Genomic DNA, 17969 nt, shown 5'->3' on the forward strand with positions numbered 1-17969 from the left:
CTCGGGGGAGACCTTATTGCTCTCTACAGCTCCCTGACAGGAGGGTGTAGCCAGGTGGGGGTAGACCTCTTCTCCCACAAAACCAGTGACAGGATAAGAGGACACAGCCTTAAGCTGTACCGGGAGAGGTTGAGGTGGAGCTCTGTTCACAGAGAGGACGATTAAACACTGGAGTGGGCTGCCCAGGGAGTGGTGGAGTCACCGTCCCTGGAGGTGTTTAATGAAAGACTGGATGTGCCAGTTGGTGCCGTGGTCCAGTTGACATGGTGGTGTTTGGTCATGGGTTGGACTCGATGGTCTCGGAGGTCTTTCCAGCCTCATTGATTCAGCGATTCTGCGAGCATGAGCAGCGGCAGCGCCAAGGCGAGCGCCGAGGGCAGCGCGGTGACCTCTGAGGCAGAGGGCGGCCACCAGCGCAGCCTCGGCCGCCGGCCCAGCGCCAGCCGGGGACTCGCGGGCGTTCCGGCAGTGCTGACCTTGCCCTTGATGCTTGGTTCTTAAGGAATCAGAGGTAGCGAAGGTGAAAGACCCAACGCGCCTCCCCTCCTCGGCGGCAGCTGGGACTGGGCAGCCGGAACCTGCCGCCTTCCCCTGGGGCGGAGCGTGGCCCTCGCCCCGCCCGGCCCGGCCCCGCCTGTCCCGGCCGCGCCGCTCGCTCCGCGCCTTCGCCATGGCCTTCGCCACCCGCTACTTCGTGCGCGCCGCTTCCTCGGACGCCGCCACGGCGGCCGCCAAGAAGCTGCTCATCAAGCATGTCACGATCATCGGCGGCGGCCTCATGGGCGCCGGCATCGCCCAGGTGAGCGCGGTGCAGCGGCCCGGCCGCGGGGCGGGAGGGAGCGGAGGCGCGATGGCGGCCGGGGCCCGGGGCGAGCCCTGCGGCCAGCGCGGGCCCTTCCCGGGCTGCTGCTCCTGCGGCCCGGAGCTCCGCTGGGGCTCTTCGCTCGGAACTGAGCCCAGCCGTGGTGCTGTCCCCGGGCGGGAAGGGACGAGCTCTAGGAAGGGCGAGGGGTCCGCTGGCGGACCAGCATTAATAAAACCCTGAACTAAACGTAACAACCCTCCTGGCGCTTCTCGGAATGAGTTGCAGTCCGTGGTCGAACTCCTTCGCGCTTGCCTTTCCGGGCTGTGTTTGCGTGGGAAGCAGTGGCTGCGCTGGCTCTCGGCCGTGCTGGGCGGGACGCAGCCCTGCGCTGCGCTGCGCTGCCAGCCTGCCGCGGGTTCGGGTTCCACTGCCGCCGAGGCGGGGTGCAGAGCATTGCTGCTCCGCTCCTCTCTGCTTGCTCAACTCTCACTCGTCCCCTGCTGATCCGCCCATCCTCAGGTCAGACGGCTCGGCGAGAAGAACCAAGGCTGATGGCTTAAATTGTTTAAGGTGGTTCTTAAGACAATGCGTGGACTAATTGTAAGCAGACAGTGGGTAATGATATGTGGAAAATGTTGGTTGGAAAGAAGATTCCTCTAACTTGGCAAGGGAGCAGATCTAGCGACGTTTTAGACATTTTACATGCAGCAGCTAAAATGAGCATTTAGCTGTCAGTCATTTTCAGAACTATGAAGAGGTTAATATTTAAATAGGACTTATTTTCCCAGAGTGTAATCTCAGGCCTTTAGCTTTTAAGTTCACCTTTGACTTGATAGCTTTGGGGCATTAAACTGAAGACTCCTTTCAGTGATTGAAAATTTCGTCACTTACTTAATTCAGAGAAAGAACCTGTTGCCCAGGATACCAGGGTAGTTCACAAACTTCACAAAGAATAAGGGGGGTAGGCAAACATCCAAGCAGAGACTGACAGTGAAGCTGGAGCTTCAGCTCATGAATAGCAGTTCTCCATTTCAATGAATTAGTAGGTTTGCTTCTCAAAGATTTCTTACATTCCTGGCAAATATCTAGCAGCTGGAATACAGAGGCAAGAAAATAGTTGTTTGTTCCCTTTTCTGATAAAAATACTCCTCTGTATCATAATACTAGAGCTTGAGGTTTCCCCTGGAGAACCATCAAAGAACAAGTAAGAAAAAAAGTTGTTCTTGTGTTTGAGGAAGATGCAGACTATGCAAAGCTTATAATTTTCCAGGTAAGTGTGCTGATCTTGTTCTGCTGGACTGCACATTTTCAGACAGCAGCTTGTCAAGAGAAACATGTGTGGTATTTGACAGTAACAGGGGTTGCAGGCCTCTACAGCTCTTAAGGACCCAGGATTGTTTTGCTGACCATCTGCTTCCAATTTATCAATCCAAACTTATCTCAAAGCAGAGGTCATTATAACACTGAGTGTTGTCTCCCCTGTACCCTATTATTAAAGCTGCTTTTCATCCCTTTTTGAGCACTAAAGAAATTACATCTCCTGTTCTCTTGTTTTTTCATACTGTCAGGTGAAGCAAGCCTCTGCTAAAGTGTATGGCTGAAAGCCATAATTTTTGATTCTGCCCTGTGAAAAGCACTTCTGTATGAAAATAGCATTAATTGACTGCCCAGCACTTGTACTTCTTATTTAGAAACACATTCTTAAGTTCATTGGATAGTAGAGTTTAAGAATGCATATGGTTGAGTTGCAAGGAAATTGTATGATCTTGTCTTGTTTCCTTCTTCCCTATCCATGTAAATGGGAAATGGGAGATGTTAATTTTTCTAGGATTTTTCACCAGCTGGTCAGTGATGGTGTCATAAATGGATCCTCAGGGAAGCGCCTCTTAAAAATGTGCTTGGTAGTGATTTTTCATCTTCAGATGAAAAATCACTGTTACAAATGATCAGCAGCAGATGAGGTGTTAGGAGTAGAAGTACATTTGGTTTAAGTGGTTTTTATGGGATGGCCATAGTGAAAATAAAAAACCAAGTTGGATAAAGAAATGTCTGTGTGCAGATTGACCCCTTCTTAAAGCTCTACTGCTGCTGTCCAGAGACAATCTGGCATTTCTTTATCTGCTGGGTTAGTGAGGCAAATTGGATGAGAATATCATAATGCTTTTCTTCATGAGATAGCTGTACTTTCCATTTCAGCTAGCTTTGTTGGAGTAGGTCTTGTGGGTGCATGAATCTTTAGTCATCATGTGTAAGATTAAATGTAAGGTAAAAGATTGCAGAAGGGAAGCTCTGAAGTCGAGTCACTTTAAAACCATCAGTGGAACTGTGTTTTAATATCTGTTTTACACAGTTACTAAATCACAACTCTGTTAGTTCAAGGATTCTGGAAGTGAAGATAGGCTGTTGCTGAGTAACAAGATGAACATAAATAAAGTAAAAGTGAAGTAACAGATAATGAGCAGCTGATCTTTAATGTGCTGGACACCTTCCAGAAGTGCTGTGGGTAGCTGAGCCAGTGTTTGCACCAAGTGCAGAGTAAGGAGACTTTGCAGCCATTCTTGTCTGTGTGGAATCCTGGAGTGGCAAATGTCCACTGCTGCTCTCAGCTTCACTGCCACCTTCCTGTTGTTGCAGGGACATGCTCATGGTCTGACAGCAGAGCTGTGTTCTGGGGACACAGGGTGGGCCATCCCCTGTGCCACCTGCTCACCCTGCCAGCGTTCCAGTTTTGGTCTCCACAGCCCTTTTTCCTTACAAGATCCAAGGCTCTCAGCTAAAACACTTGTTCCTCTAAAGATGGCTGCTTATTCTGTAGCCACGGCCACAGAATTTAGGTGCCTTCAGAAACAAGATTCTGCAGACAGTGTGAGGGAGAGATTTCTTTTTCCTTTTCCCTCAAGTTATTTGAGACCTTTATCACTTCAGTATCACCTCAACTGTACACAGACTTTTATAATTTTTCTAGTCAAGTGCATTTAAGTCAATATATTTTAGCTCTCTTTTGCCTAAATCCCTGCCATATTGTCAACACAAATCAATATGGTTGGTTATTTTGTGACATTGGTGTTGAATTTTTATTTTTTTTAACTTCCAGGTTGCCGCAGCCAGTGGTCACACTGTGGTGTTAGTTGACCAGTCAGATGAAATCCTTAAAAAGTCTACAAAAGGAATTGAAGAGAGTTTGAAGAGAGTGATAAAGAAGAAGTTTGCAGATAAGCCTGAGGTTGACACCTTCTTCTTTATTCCTCTAGGAAAACTTGGAAGAATAAAAACTGCCATAATGAACTTATGATATTGCAATTATGCATTATAGAGCATGTTATTATATTGCTTAAAAAGAAAACTTTTTTCCCAGTGTGCTCAAGAAGCTGGACTTTCAGTTTGTTTTTTATTTTTAATTTAGGGAGGTTGAAAGATGTGTTGCCTCATTTTATTTCCTTAATAAATTTCAGCTTTAAGCTAAAGATTTAAACCAACTTAGCAATCTTTTAAAACAGATGCCAAGTGTGTAATGGAATAAAATTATTCATCTTAACTTAAAAGCAAGCAAGCAGTCTTTGAGTGCTTACCTGGGGGTGCACCCGTTTTGTCCAAAAGCAAATACTAACAAAATTGTCTTAATACCTGAGTAAGGAGTCTTTATTTTTTTTTTTCCCTCCTAACACTTGGGCACAGGATTACTGCAAAGGAAATGAGAGTGCAAGTGACACACGTTAGATGTAGAACTTTGCACTTGCATCGCTGAGTAAGTCTTGCATACAGCCAGCCACTCACTGTGGTGCAGTTGATGAGCCTAGCTTTGTATCCTAAGGGTTACTTGTTGCTGTGCTTGTTTCTCTAAATTCCTCAGCAGATTCATTCCTTCTTTTGATACATATTAACGTATACAATGTATACTGATATTGATGACTGCCAGAAAAAGATGCAGCAGACGAAGGAAATAAAAAGATCTTGTTTGCAGGAGTATGGAAGTGCCAGGATAAGTAGAGCATACATATATAATTACGTAGAGCCTTTTAATCAAAAAGAAAACTGTCCACATAATACTTGCACTTTTTGTATGACATTATATTCTACCATATAGGGTTTTTTTCATTTGTACTGTGTCTCCATTTACCTTTGGCTGAAAGTCTTGCATTTCTGTTTGATTTCTGCCCTCACAAACTGTGTCAACAGATTTATTAGTGAGGAAACATTTCCCCCCACTTTTTCACTGAAACTATAACTACTGATTGACCAGCCAGATGATCACTCAGACTCTTGTTCTGAAGGCTGGACTACAGCAAATGGTCTTCCTAAAAGAATGAATTTAAAGGTCCCCTGTTTCCTTCAAAACATATTTAATTGGCTAGGAAGATTTTGTCACTGGAAAGCATTGTACCTTTACACACTTAGAACTTTCTAATTGATTTGGAAATATGGCAGACTGCCTGCATTTGGGGGGGGTCAAAACCACCAGAGAACGTAAGAGGATTCTTATATAAAAATAAATTAAATCACTGTAAATAGACATTACAGCTGCTTGAAAATGTTTCAGGCTGGTACTGAGTTCATTAAGAAGACCTTGAAGAACCTCACAACAAGCACAGATGCAGCATCAGTGGTCCACAGCACAGATTTGGTGATAGAAGCCATTGTGGAGAACCTGGAAGTTAAAAATAAACTCTTCAAGACGCTGGATAAGTTTGCACCAGAGTATGTATATTTTTCCTGTTACATTTGAAACTTAAACTACTTTCTGTTTTTATACTCACAGTTCTCTGTTTTCTTAGCTGCTTTATTTAACAATGAGTTTTGGTGTCTTAGACCAGCTCCAGACTATCATGTTGGTGTGGAATAGTTGTTGTGCCAGGTGCATATGTTACAAACATTCTCAGGTGTGTTGCATTGCTTCATTTGCTTGTTGCATTGCTTCATTTGTTGTTCCAGGTGTGTTTAGTCATTAGGATTGCCTATCTACTTGGCAATTTCAAATCTTATTCCAACTACAAATGCAGAACAGTAGAATTGATTTGTTCCAGTGGACATGGGTTACTGTTAATGTTGTGTTCCCATACTTAAATGGGGAATTGGAATGATAAAGTATTTGTTTCCAGCCCACCTGTCATAAACAAGTTTTAAGAAATCTCACTCAGCTCAATAATGTCTTAAGTGAACTGACTTGACTTTATATTACAAGAGTTAGGAAACAGCCATTGCTGGTTATTGTGTGTGATGTAAAAGGGTAAATAGTATTTTAGTAGGTACTCATTCAGTTACATAAAGTCCCTGGAAATGTCTTTGAACTACATTTGATAACTGTTGGAAGCTACTGTTGAATATTATCCAATCCCAAAAATGCTGTTAAGGTGAGCATGCAGTCTCAGAAATTTCAGCCTTGTAATTGATGAGTCAGGATCACAAGACCTTGACTGCTTATTGAGATTTTATCTAGTGCAGGTCAATTTGGAGGTATATTGGCTAAGAGGTATTTTAGACTGTCTGACCTGTCAACTGGGCAAGCTGTGCCTTGACTATCATATCAAGTGAGAAAAGATGTTATCATTAGTTGACTGGGGAGATTTTCAGGCCTTCTCCTACTATCAGTAATTAAAATTACCTGGTAATTTTGAAAACAGTAAACCATCACAAGCAGCCATGTACTGAGCACAGGATAACTTGCCATTACCCTGACACACAAAAGTAAGCAGATGCCTTCCACATTTATGAAAGTACCTTGTTATGGTGGTTTTGTGCCTATTTTGTGCAAAGACACCATTGGCTGGCCAAGTATTTAATGAGCAAATTGAGTGTACTAAATGGTAAACTGTCTAAAACCAGTCAGCAAGGAAATGTGGGCATGGGGACTTGGAGCCTCACTTAAAAATATGTATGCTTGGAACACCTGAGGCTATTTTTTGTAAGACTGAGCTGTTCATCAGCATAGCTGCTGTAAAACATCAAATTTTACATCACAGTGTTAAGAGATCCTGGGGGTTGTTCAAATATGCTCCTGCCCATTGTGAAAGGGATGATTTTACAGAGTTGGGGAAAATGGCTAAGACAAGAAGCCTTCCTTTTTAAGAGGATATTTGGAAGCTATTATAAGCATACAGATATCTTATGTGTAGGGTAAAGGAAGGTCAAGTGGATAGCAAAAAAATGGATTGCATTGTAGAAAGTCTAGATGAAAAATGGGTAAAATAGTGAAACTTAGTAGTCCAGTGTTTAAAATATTAGCTTTGGATACAAAAGGTATTTGTAACTGTGAGAGAGTATAGAGTTGCAGATGGTGTGCATAGTGTAGTGACTGTTTTTCCATGTATTAGAAGGAAGCAGTAGGCTTTACTCATCCCACATGGCACTGTGCTGGAATGGAAAGCTCTCCCTGTCAGTGCAAGCATTCTGCAGCCTTTTCTAAGGCTGAATAGTTCAAACTGTATAAACCTATTGTATGGACTAACTGTTGTGTCAGCTCAGTAGGGGTGGTAGACTTGTGGTTAATTGGTAGCAAAGACAAGATTTGTTTAAAGGCAGCTTTGAGTCTCAGGAGAAACTTTGCTTCTGAGGGGCTCTGAGCATTGATGGTCCTCTGAAGTGTGGATTACAGGGAGAGAGCAGGAAAGACCAGGATGCTGTGGAGGAATGACTTGGCTTCTTTCAAATCTCAGAACTTCCCACAGGGGTGGGTGATAGCAGGTGGAAATGTGAGGGGCTGTGTATTACAGTTGTTCTGACAAGATGATGAATTCTGCCTGTGAAATAGAAGGTGTGTGAAATCCTGCATTTTTCTTCTTTTGTGATGTATTTCATGTCTCATGCATTTCCTCAGCTGCAACGTGTACTTGTTCATCTCCCATTTTTGAACTATGGAGACATCTCTGAGGAAAATAAATAAGTCTGGGAACTGCAAAAAACTGAAATATTACATTGAAAAAGCATAGCACAATTAACTTAATTACTTTTCCTTTTCTTATAATAACTGTGATTCCTCTGAAAGTGGATCTAAACATGTAGGGGATGGGAAAGCTATTCTTTTTTTGAGAGAAGTTGTATTTGTGAGTGGGGAGCAAATTTCTCCTAAGTGTTCAGTTCCAGTGTAATAAGCCAGGAGCATTTGGCAACCCCAGAGCACCTTGGAAACTCAGGGTATTGCTCATCTGGGTAACTGTCCAGCTGAAACATTGGATGCTGTTTCTTGGGTGCCATTAGTCTGAGAACGTACTGGTTTATGTTCTTGGAACTTTGCAAAAATTTATGTTCTTGGAGCATTGCAAAATGTGGAAGGCAGAATTCTATGTTCTATTCCTCTCAGTATTAAACTCACCATATTTGGTATTTATTACTGTGTTACATGGTCATCATCTTTGGAGCAGAGTAAAGCATTGCTACCCACTCTTCAACTGTGCTTTCCTTTTCTTGAATGGAGTTAGTCTTGCATTTTCATCTTGAGAAAGGTCAAGCTAGGATTTTTGTAGACACTGCAGCAATTTTCCAAGTAGGGTCGTAAGGAAGATGATAAAAGAACTTTATCTTTAAAGTATCCACTTTAGGAACTTTTCTGTACTTGATTTCTGGTTTTTTATGGGGTTTAGGAAATGCCCATCAAAATTCCACAGTCTAGGATTTGCCTTTAGATGTGGAAACTCAGCTTGGACCTGGCCAGTGTTTTTCAGCTGTTCACTGTGTTACAACAAATTTGTTAGAAAACTGTTAAAAAATGAAGTATTGTTCAGTGTTTGCTGTGTAAGGCAGCTGGACTGTAAGAGTTGGATTTATTGGAAATATTTGTTCACGTTTCTCTTGTGTTGGGCTCTGCTTTTGACGTCTTTCCCTGAGCCACTAGATGGCACCAAGAGAAAGCACTCTGCTAAACCATTTCTATGGCTTCACTAGTTCTGGCTTCCCAAAGTCTCCCAACTCTGCTGTCACCTGAAGCGTGGACTGTGTCATTCTAAGTCACAGAGGCATGAAAATTCTATTCTAAACTCAACTGAAATCAATTGGTTGGTCAGAGAAGAAAGTGTAACTAAAATGCACTTGTTCACAGTGCAAATCCTTTTCTTTTTTCCAAGGCTTTCTATTGTGTGAAGCTACAGAAGAAGTACTGAGGTAAAATCTCCTCCATGGACTCAGATATAAACCTAGCAATTATATTTCACAAATCGATGTGCTTCTTTTTTATATGAGTATTTTAATTTTCACATACAATGGCAGATTTTTGGTGAGAGTGACTTTTGTATGCATTGGCCTTGCAAGGTCAAAACTATGAAATGCAGAATGTTCCTCTTAGTGCCTCACCTCAGAACAGTATAAGGCCACTTTATGGTAGAGAGATAATAAAAGAATATTTGTGAGAAGAATAAGCAGGAATTTTCAGGACTTTTTATTTCTTTCATAATAACAAAAAAGAAAACATGATAAAAAAAATGGAAAACAAAGTGGGTGCTTTTGTCTTGAAATGTTTTCTTTAATGCCACCATAAAAATGTCACCTTGACTTGGACATAACTTTTCTGAAAGCTCTGTTGCAAAGCTCAGTTACATATTAGTAAAATGTAAGCAAAATATCAACATAGATATATGTTTGCTGAGTCCAGCAGGATAACTTTTTGAAGGGATAGTAGGATGCAGCCCAAAATGAAAGGTAGGTTTTCATCTCTAATTTAGTTTCTGATTTTCTGATTGAAGAAAAAGCCATTTCTCTAAGTTTTTGGTATGATAGCAGGGCTGTTGAGGTTTTGAGATATTTCTGGGAAGAAAAACCCAAACAAACAAAAACCTCAAACCATTATAAATTGCAGTTAGTAAATCTGGTTTATGTCTGGAGAAGGACTTCATATATGTCTTAAAATTCATGACATTTTGTAGATCCTTTGCAGTTTCCTATGTGTGGCAGGTCTTACATTTTCTCTGGTTTTTTTTTTCCCTATTAAATCTTTGCTCTGGTGGTATGTTTGCTCATCATGTCTTTCATTGATAATTTTAAAACAAAGTAGATTGCAAATCTTCTGTAAGACTCCAAAGTGCATTTTTGACACAGCATATGATTGGGTTTCAATAAATGTGTAAATGTGTTTAACAATAAATAAAAAATACCTTTAGGTTTCCAGGACTGCTGAAGGAATTACCTAGAATGGATTTGGGGAGTGAAATAAGATTTTAAACTTGCACAGTCCTTTTTTCTAGTCCCTAATAAAAGTATTCAGTATAATTCCTCAAGAATCAGAAAGCCACACCATCTTTGCAGTGGTTATTTAATCATTGCTGTGCTAGACCTTAGCAAAAGGACCATGATAAACTGCAAGGATATTTCTGAGAATTCTTGCATGGTTAGCCAATGGATTTCTATTTATGTTTAGTGCCTTGGTCTCCTACTGTCCTATATGCAATCTATATATTTCTTATTCCCAGGCACACAATATTTGCAAGCAACACTTCATCCTTGCAAATCACAAAGATGGCAAATGCAACCACCAGGCAGGATCGATTTGGTGGTCTTCATTTCTTCAATCCTGTGCCTATGATGAAGCTCGTGGAGGTGAGTGTCTTATGAACACGCTTTACAGGGGCTGCTGTCATCATGTTCCATCATGTTCCCAGCAGTGCAATTGTCAGCAGTGGGATTTCAGTGAGATTGACAGAGCAGATCTCAGTTTGCAGCTGTTCTGATATGGAATTTGCTACCTCTAGTGATTAGAGGGTGCTGCGATCTCTGTTGAAGGGCGGCTTTAACAGACAGAGGCAAGTCCTTCAGTCTCAAGGCTCCTGAGTTCTCCACTGAAGTGCCAGCAGAGGTGCTGTTTATAGCTATCATTTCAAGCAGGAAGGCTTATTTGTAAGAATTGCTGATACCAGTGTAGAAATAAATAGAAACTGTCGTGAGATGGAATCTTATTGCTTTGTCACTTTTGAAACAAAGTCAGTCCTGTTTATTTCAATATTTCCAGTGCTACAGGCTGAGGAAGAGGGGCTGGAAATCTGACCAGAGGTAAAGGATCTGGGACTGCTGGCTGGCAGCTGCTGAACATGAGCCAGTGTGTGCCCAGGTGGCCGAGAAGGCCAATGCCATCCTGCCTTGTGTCAAAAATAGTGTTGCCAGCAGGACCAGGGCCGTGACTGTCCCCCTGTACTTGACACTGGTGAGGCCACACCTCGAATGCTGTGTCCAGTTCTGGGCCTTTCACTACAAAAAAGACATTGGAGTGCTGGAGCATGTCCAGAGAAAGGAAACAGCTGGTGAAGAGTCCAGAGAGTAACTCACATGAGGAGCAGCTGAGGGAGCTGGGATTGTTTAGCTTGAGAAAAGGAGGCCAAGGAGAAACCTTATCACTCCCTAAAATTACCTGAGAGAGAGTTTTAGAGAGGTGGAGTAGCTGCTAGAACTTGTTCTATCAGGAAGTACAGCTGTTTAAATGGGTCTGTAGAGTGATGTCTTTGTGTTTCCCAAGACAAGAGACTATGTAGCTTTTAGAGTTATTTTGATACACTATAATCTCTTAAGTGTGCTTTCAAAGAATGGTTCCTTTTACCATCCTTCCATAGTAGCTGAGTGGGAAAGTGTCTTAAAGAAACACAGCATTGCAAAATGCTGTATCTGTGTGTAAAATAGTGCTCTGTGTATGTTACATATCTATACATTGAAGCTGGTTTTCTGTGAAGCATTTTGTGAATTTCTGGAAGAGTGTTCTGGATTACATTGCTGCAAAGGGGAAACGGGAGAGATTCTGCTTGTAAATATGCTTATGCTCTCTCTACCTTCTCTGTACCTAGGTCATCAAGACTCCAATGACCAGCCAAAAGACTTTTGAATCACTTGTGGATTTCAGTAAAGCAGTAGGAAAGAGTCCTGTCAGTTGTAAGGTGAGTATGTTTTGACAGTATAGTGTTCAGAGGGTCTGTCCTTGTAGACTGTTAGGGTGGTAGGTTTTAGTAGATGTATGAGCACTTCAAAAATTTCTAAGCTGCTTCTTGTCCAGTTTGTCTTCATAATTAAAAGCAATTTGACAAAGAAAACACCCACATTTACCACAAATTCTTCAGAGTCCAGTGACTCTAGACATCTTGTCTAGAGCAGCAAAACTCACAGGTATCAGAGCTTACTGTTATGGAGTCTTTTTTTCAAGTCCTGCAGAGGCATAGACTGGAGAGCTTGAGCAGGAGCTCATCCTTAGCCATGCTAGAGACAAAACTGCTGCCTCTTGTACTGTGAGGCAGTTGGCTGAATCCTCCATGGTGTGTGGTCATTGCAAGTTTTTCTTAAGACTGCAGTAACTAGACACATATTAATCTTAATTTCTTCTCAGCTTTGGTTTTTTTTCTCTAGAGAAACACCCTACTTTGAAAGCTCACTTTTTCTGAATCCATTAAGCTGTGGTCTGGATAGCTTTATGCAAGCTACTGCTTTGGGTTTCACAGCCCCCAGGAGACAGTTGATAATAAAAAGGGCCTGCAATCTGGTAGTTACTGGATTAATTAATTCAGCTTCTGGATGCTGGACTCTAATTCTGGCTATGTTCTCTAAATTCTGGCTAAATTGTTCGGTGGCCTTAGTTGACTTTTTTCCTATTTCTGTCAGTTTAGTACTGTGCAATGTGCAGAATATAGGAAGAATTGTTATAAATTAGTTGGATAGAGAATAATGCAGTATTCATGCCTGAACTTTTTTTTTTAATTCTTGCTTATAGAAGAAGCATTGCTTGGGATTCTCTGGATTAAATACTGAGATAAAGTGGAATGAAGAATAAACACCTGAAACAGTAGTAATATACAAAATAATACTATATTTGCAGAACTCTTTCTCTTGTGTTTGATTGATTGATTGTGCTTTTGATTGATGCTTGTGCCAAAGAAGTTTTGTGTTCATTTGTTACCTTCTGACAGCATGTGTCTTATCTTTTCATTGTTAGTGTTGATCTTTGCTGTTAAAACTATCCTAACTTTTAAAAGTATGGATCACCAGTGAGCAGTGGGGGTGAAGCAGACTATTTAGTCAGGAGTGCTTCTGGTAGAGGACACACAGAAAAAAACTTTCTCGGGAGGAACTGCTTTTCTTCTAACCTTCAGGAAATTGTATCATTAGACTCTTGATAAAGAAAAGACTATCCATATTAAATTGTTTTAAGATTATTTGCTTTGGCTTGTAGTAGTCTTATTGTTCTCAGTCATGATGACTGTTTATGTAGCATTCCTTGTTTGAATTTCACAATGTTTTATGCTTTAATACTGAGCAGATAAATAAGATGAAAAATACAGTTCAGAGAGTACCATAATAATGATACAATAAGTGTCTTCATCCACTTGTTTTATTTGTCACATGGCATTGAGTGTAGTTCTGGTAAAGAGCGTTTACTTAGAATCCCTTTTTTATTTTTCCTAGGACACTCCTGGGTTTATTGTAAACCGTCTCCTGGTGCCATATATGATGGAAGCGGTTCGTCTTTATGAGAGAGGTACTTGGTGGGATATTCCCTTCAAGGGATGTTGACATATAACACTACTAAATGTTACATTGCTTCAGAAAAGCCATGGGATTCCCTCAAAATTTTCAGACATTAAAGGCTGGAAATGAATAGAGAATGTTAAATATGAGCCAACATGTGTAGCTGGAAAGGCCTTGCCTTCACTTTGAAATGTCAGGTTATGTGGAGTTGGAAGGTACTTGTGTGTGAAATTCCTGGTGTTGGAAAATGTTTCTGGCTTGGAGGTGACCAGGTGAGTGTAGAGCCATTGTAAAAACATACATTGCCACCTATTCAGGAACTTTCCTCTCTCTGTCCCAGGAGACATTGTTTAAAGTGATTGAAAGCCCCATGATGGGACCGTTAGTAAAGTTCTCCTGAGTTCACTCACATGGGGCTTGTGAAATAAATCCCCAGTTTCAAGGTAAGTGGTGTAATAGTGTCACACTGTGGTACTGGCACTGAAGTGATTTGAGCTCAGCTACTGCCACGTAAAACTTCCTGTTCCCCTTCTGTGTTGATTTTTAGACATAGGTTCTTCAGGAACTCCTGTCTCACTGCTGGTCTCTTCTACATTAATATGTAGGTAAAAATAATTATGAATCCCCAAAGAACCACTGAATTTTTCAAAGCATTGAAGCTTGTTTTGAAAAGAAGCCAATAATGAATGTAGTGGATAAAGATGAAATTACAGACTATAATTGCTTTTATTTCAAGTGCATTGCTCGTAGCTCTGTGCTACTACGAATGTCATTGAAATATTTTGTTTTTGAAATCACTGCCTTTTTACAGATGAAAGCACTCCATTTTCAGAATTTCTCCAAGTATGCTTTAAATATTAAAAATCTCTTTTAAAGCACATGGAAGGGATGGTTTGATTTCTAAAAAAAAAAAAAAATAAAACAACACTACTTGTTTATCCATCAACAGATGTACCTAATTACATCTCAAAGGGAGAAAAGAGTAAATTTAGTGACTTGAAAGGCAAAGGCATGAATGTGAGGGGGCATTATTCTTTTAGAAAAAGTCACAGTTTTGAATAAAGTGTATGGGTATTTCAGTGTGTTTAAAAGGTGCCTTTGTTAAGTGGTATGTATCATTGTGCATATTTCAGGAGACAACAGAACTTTTAATTAAATGCAGAAGAAAACATTTACTGAGTTTGTATGTTAAAACGGAATGCTTTTTCCTAAACAAAACAATATTTTGATTTAATCTTTACTCTTTTTGTATTTTCTTCTACAGTATGATATTTCCAAAATTGCTAAAGTTAATTTGTGACTTTTTAACTCTAATGAAATCTATTTAAAAAGCTAGTTGATGTCTTGGGAAGGTTGATGGCTGCCTTTTAATTCATATGTTCCAGTGAATCTGGTTAAATTTCTGTTATATTCTACGTGTTTATTCTCAGAGTAGACACTTGAGCCAGATTGTCATCTACATTAAATGAAATTGTGTCTCTTTCCTGGTAACCCCAAGCACTCAAGTGTCATTTTATTGGGCTAGTCCTTGCATTTTTATTTCTACAAAATCTCATTCTGTTAAATGTTCACTTTTGCTCATGCAATATATCTTTAGTATATTAGCAATGACTTAAACAGGGCATATTGTAAATATTAATGTATAGTGGTCTGTGCTGCTCTGTCCTTAGTGGAAAACCTAAAAAGCAGTCAGCTAAGTTTCTATGGAAGTCTTCTTTTTACTAGGAGAGACCAGAATGAACAAGGGATATAGCCCTTGTGTGCCCTTTTACTGCTTTTTATGCATTCTAATTAAACTGTCGGGTAGCCACGTCCCAAGTTTGATAAAGTGGGACAAATCTGTTGAGAGAATAAGTCTGTATACCTGCATCAGCTGCAAATGAGCTGAGGATTTAGCTGTGTTTGAATTTGGGGAACTGGAATTATGTTCAGATTAGGTAAGACTACTCTCCGCAGCTTCTCAGAAATAAAATGTGGCTTAAAAAGAACATTGTCAGCTTTAAAGAGTAAAAGGAGGTATATATAAATTATTAGTTCTTACAGAACTGTCACTGAAGTTGTTACTTTTACAAGAGATTTTGTAAATTTATTTCTAAGGTTCTCTGATCTTAGGCATATAAATTGCACAGGCTGTGTCTGCCAAGCTGCCGGACACCGTGCATGCCTGTGTGCATTGAGCACAGAGGGTACTTAACAAGTACCTCTGGGGTTTGTATAACTTCATCCTTTTTGGAGCATCTGCAGAGAAAGTGCACTGCCTTTCTCAAAATATGAGTTAGAGGTGTGCAGTAGAGGGGCATCTGCTTTGATGACAGTCTGAAATGTGTATTCCCAGCTAAAGAATGAGGTTGAAGTTCACTGTGACAATGTGGCAGTGCAGGATTTGTATTTTTATAGGTGCAGAATGAACTAGAAGTTACAAATTTCTGATCATTTTAATTATTTCTTTTTAAATAATTTCGAAATTCATTAATTCATCTGCACCCGCACCGTCATTTCAGGTCTCTCTTATGTGCCATCTCTGATTCCAACAGATATCCTCTGGTGATAGGTGCTATAGCTAAGCATGTTACTCAGATGCTTCTGCCCCCCTCTCCGTGCCTGCCTTACCCATCAGCTGGATACCAGTTGTGTTCTGGCAGCTGTAGTCTAAGGGTAGCTCTGTCCTGTGCATCATTCAAAAGCTGCTGCTGATCTCATGAAGCTGAAATTGAGTTGTTTCCTTACTTACCCTGTTCTGCTGCCTCTAAAAGAAGCTCTTGTTTCTTCATAGGGACCAGTTCTTCCTTTAGTCATTCTGATAGGGTCAGCATGGGAGCTGTGGCTCCATCAGCAGTGCAGTGCTCTATATTGAAATGCAAGAGGAAACCAGGAAAATAGAAAGCAGGCCTGCAGGGCTTGCTTTTTTTTTTTTTACTTTTTTTGTGAGAGGTTCAGCTTTATGCTCCACTATGTGTATGCTGACTCCAGTTTCTGTGGCTGTGAAACATGCAGAGATTTCTGTGAAGAGCTGCACCAGGGTGAAATAACACCCTGTTAATTATTTATAAGTGGTGCCAAGGAGATGCGGAATCTTCTCTGTTCATCAAACTGTCAATCTTTTCTCTAGGAGATGCATCAAAGGAAGATATTGATGTTGCTATGAAGCTTGGGGCTGGCTATCCCATGGGTCCATTTGAACTGCTGGACTATGTTGGGTTGGATACCAGTAAATATATTATAGATGGTACTGCATGCTTCTTTTTTTCTGCTTTTCCACTTTCTAGCTAAATTGTTTTAAATGTTTTAATGCAAATTTGACTCTTAATTATTTAAACTGAATGTTTATAGTATAGCCTTTGAACTGTTAAGGAGAAAGGATTCAGCTGTTAGGATTCAGCTCAGAATGCTGTGTGAGTACAGCATTTGTACTGCATGCCTGTACCCTTTGTACATGGGGACAGAACAGTGGTGGCTTTGCTGACTTCATCAAGTGCTATTGGAAAATAGTAAAGATATTAACATTAATGGTACTTTATATTACTAAAAAGAATCAGTGGGAAGGGTGACATGTACTGGAGGAGAGGAATTCTGTGAAAATCAACAAATGTTGAGACTCCCTATCCTTTTTCTGCTAGCCATATTTTCATTCTTAATTAATAGGAAACCCAGCAAATATCTCAAAGGATGTAAGCGAACCATCTCCCTGTCACTTCAGTTGATAAGTGCGTGAATGTCAATACAGTAACAAAAGCATACATAATTGATGATGGCTTGTTGATGGTTGTTGTGTTCTTTTGAATGAGCAGCTTAAACATTCTCTGAGGCAGAATGTCACTTCCATGATGGCATTTTCAGTGGAACCTCTTTTGCTCTTAGTACTGTGGAGTAGAGTTAAATTATTCAAAGTCACCATGTGTTTCACAGGTAGAAATTCAACTTGGAATTTCTTTGCACTTGAATTTCTTTTCAGCAGAGCCTTTATTTTATTTCCTTGCACTTAACTATGTTTCAAAAGTTCTCCTTAATTGTTTTAAAAAATCCTCAGTTGTGGAGACTGTAAGGTGTTCGGAGTACACTGAGCCTGAAGACTAATTCTTAGATTTGTGCATAATCATCAGTACTGATGTGGGCTTTATGAAGCTGTACTGCAGGGTCTCAGAGAGCCTAGAATAAGTTCCAGTCCTTCTTCAGTTTCCTGACCTTCGAATATTTTTCTAAGGAGATGCAGATCTCTATTATTTTTGCATATAAACAGAACTGTTACTAATTCATCCACTTCCCTTCCTTTCCAGGGTGGCATTCATTAGAGCCCAACAATCCTCTTTTTGCACCCAGCCCACTCCTGAATAAACTGGTAGAAGAAAAGAAGCTGGGTAAAAAGACTGGTGAAGGATTTTACAAATACAAATGAACTCCAGACCTGAAGAGGTGTTAAACTATCTGTATATGCTATTCAGCATTGCCATAATACAGGTGTTTAAACCTTCCCAAGGGTGGCACGAGCTGCGTTTAGAACATAACTCACTTGTGAACTGAGTGATTGCACTAGTTAACTATGGTCAAAGCTTGATTTGGTAGATTTTTTTTTTTTTTGTAATTCCAAAAAAGCTTTCAATATACAGTGCCTTCCTGAAATGTTGATTTTTCTCAGGTGCAGTACAGAATGATAAGTGAATTTATGTATTTGAAACGTTATTATATTGATGGGGAAAATCGTAAAAGTAACCTCACTTTCTTAAAAATAAAACTTTCAACAATTTTG

General features: G+C 40.5%; 1 protein-coding gene across 1 annotated transcript; it reads left to right on the plus strand.

The window, feature by feature from the left end:
- Positions 1 to 618: 618 nt before the first annotated feature.
- HADH (hydroxyacyl-CoA dehydrogenase) lies at positions 619 to 17969 on the plus strand. Its single transcript, XM_059844237.1, has 8 exons — positions 619 to 799; positions 3900 to 4028; positions 5343 to 5500; positions 10198 to 10324; positions 11557 to 11646; positions 13163 to 13235; positions 16335 to 16451; positions 17500 to 17969. The coding sequence occupies exons 1-8, from the start codon at positions 671 to 673 to the stop codon at positions 17616 to 17618; spliced, it is 942 nt and encodes a 313-aa protein (XP_059700220.1). The 5' UTR covers positions 619 to 670; the 3' UTR covers positions 17619 to 17969.

The sequence above is a fragment of the Haemorhous mexicanus genome, chromosome 4 (assembly GCF_027477595.1).
Source record: "Haemorhous mexicanus isolate bHaeMex1 chromosome 4, bHaeMex1.pri, whole genome shotgun sequence".
Classification (NCBI taxonomy): Eukaryota; Metazoa; Chordata; class Aves; order Passeriformes; family Fringillidae; genus Haemorhous; species Haemorhous mexicanus.

Bases quoted from the DNA above. Each gene is read 5' to 3' on its own strand.
- HADH (XM_059844237.1), top strand. From the start codon at position 671: ATGGCCTTCGCCACCCGCTACTTCGTGCGCGCCGCTTCCTCGGACGCC. The intron at 11,647-13,162 runs GTGAGTATGTTT...TATTTTTCCTAG, and splicing joins AGAGTCCTGTCAGTTGTAAG to GACACTCCTGGGTTTATTGT. The intron at 16,452-17,499 runs GTACTGCATGCT...CTTCCTTTCCAG, and splicing joins CAGTAAATATATTATAGATG to GGTGGCATTCATTAGAGCCC.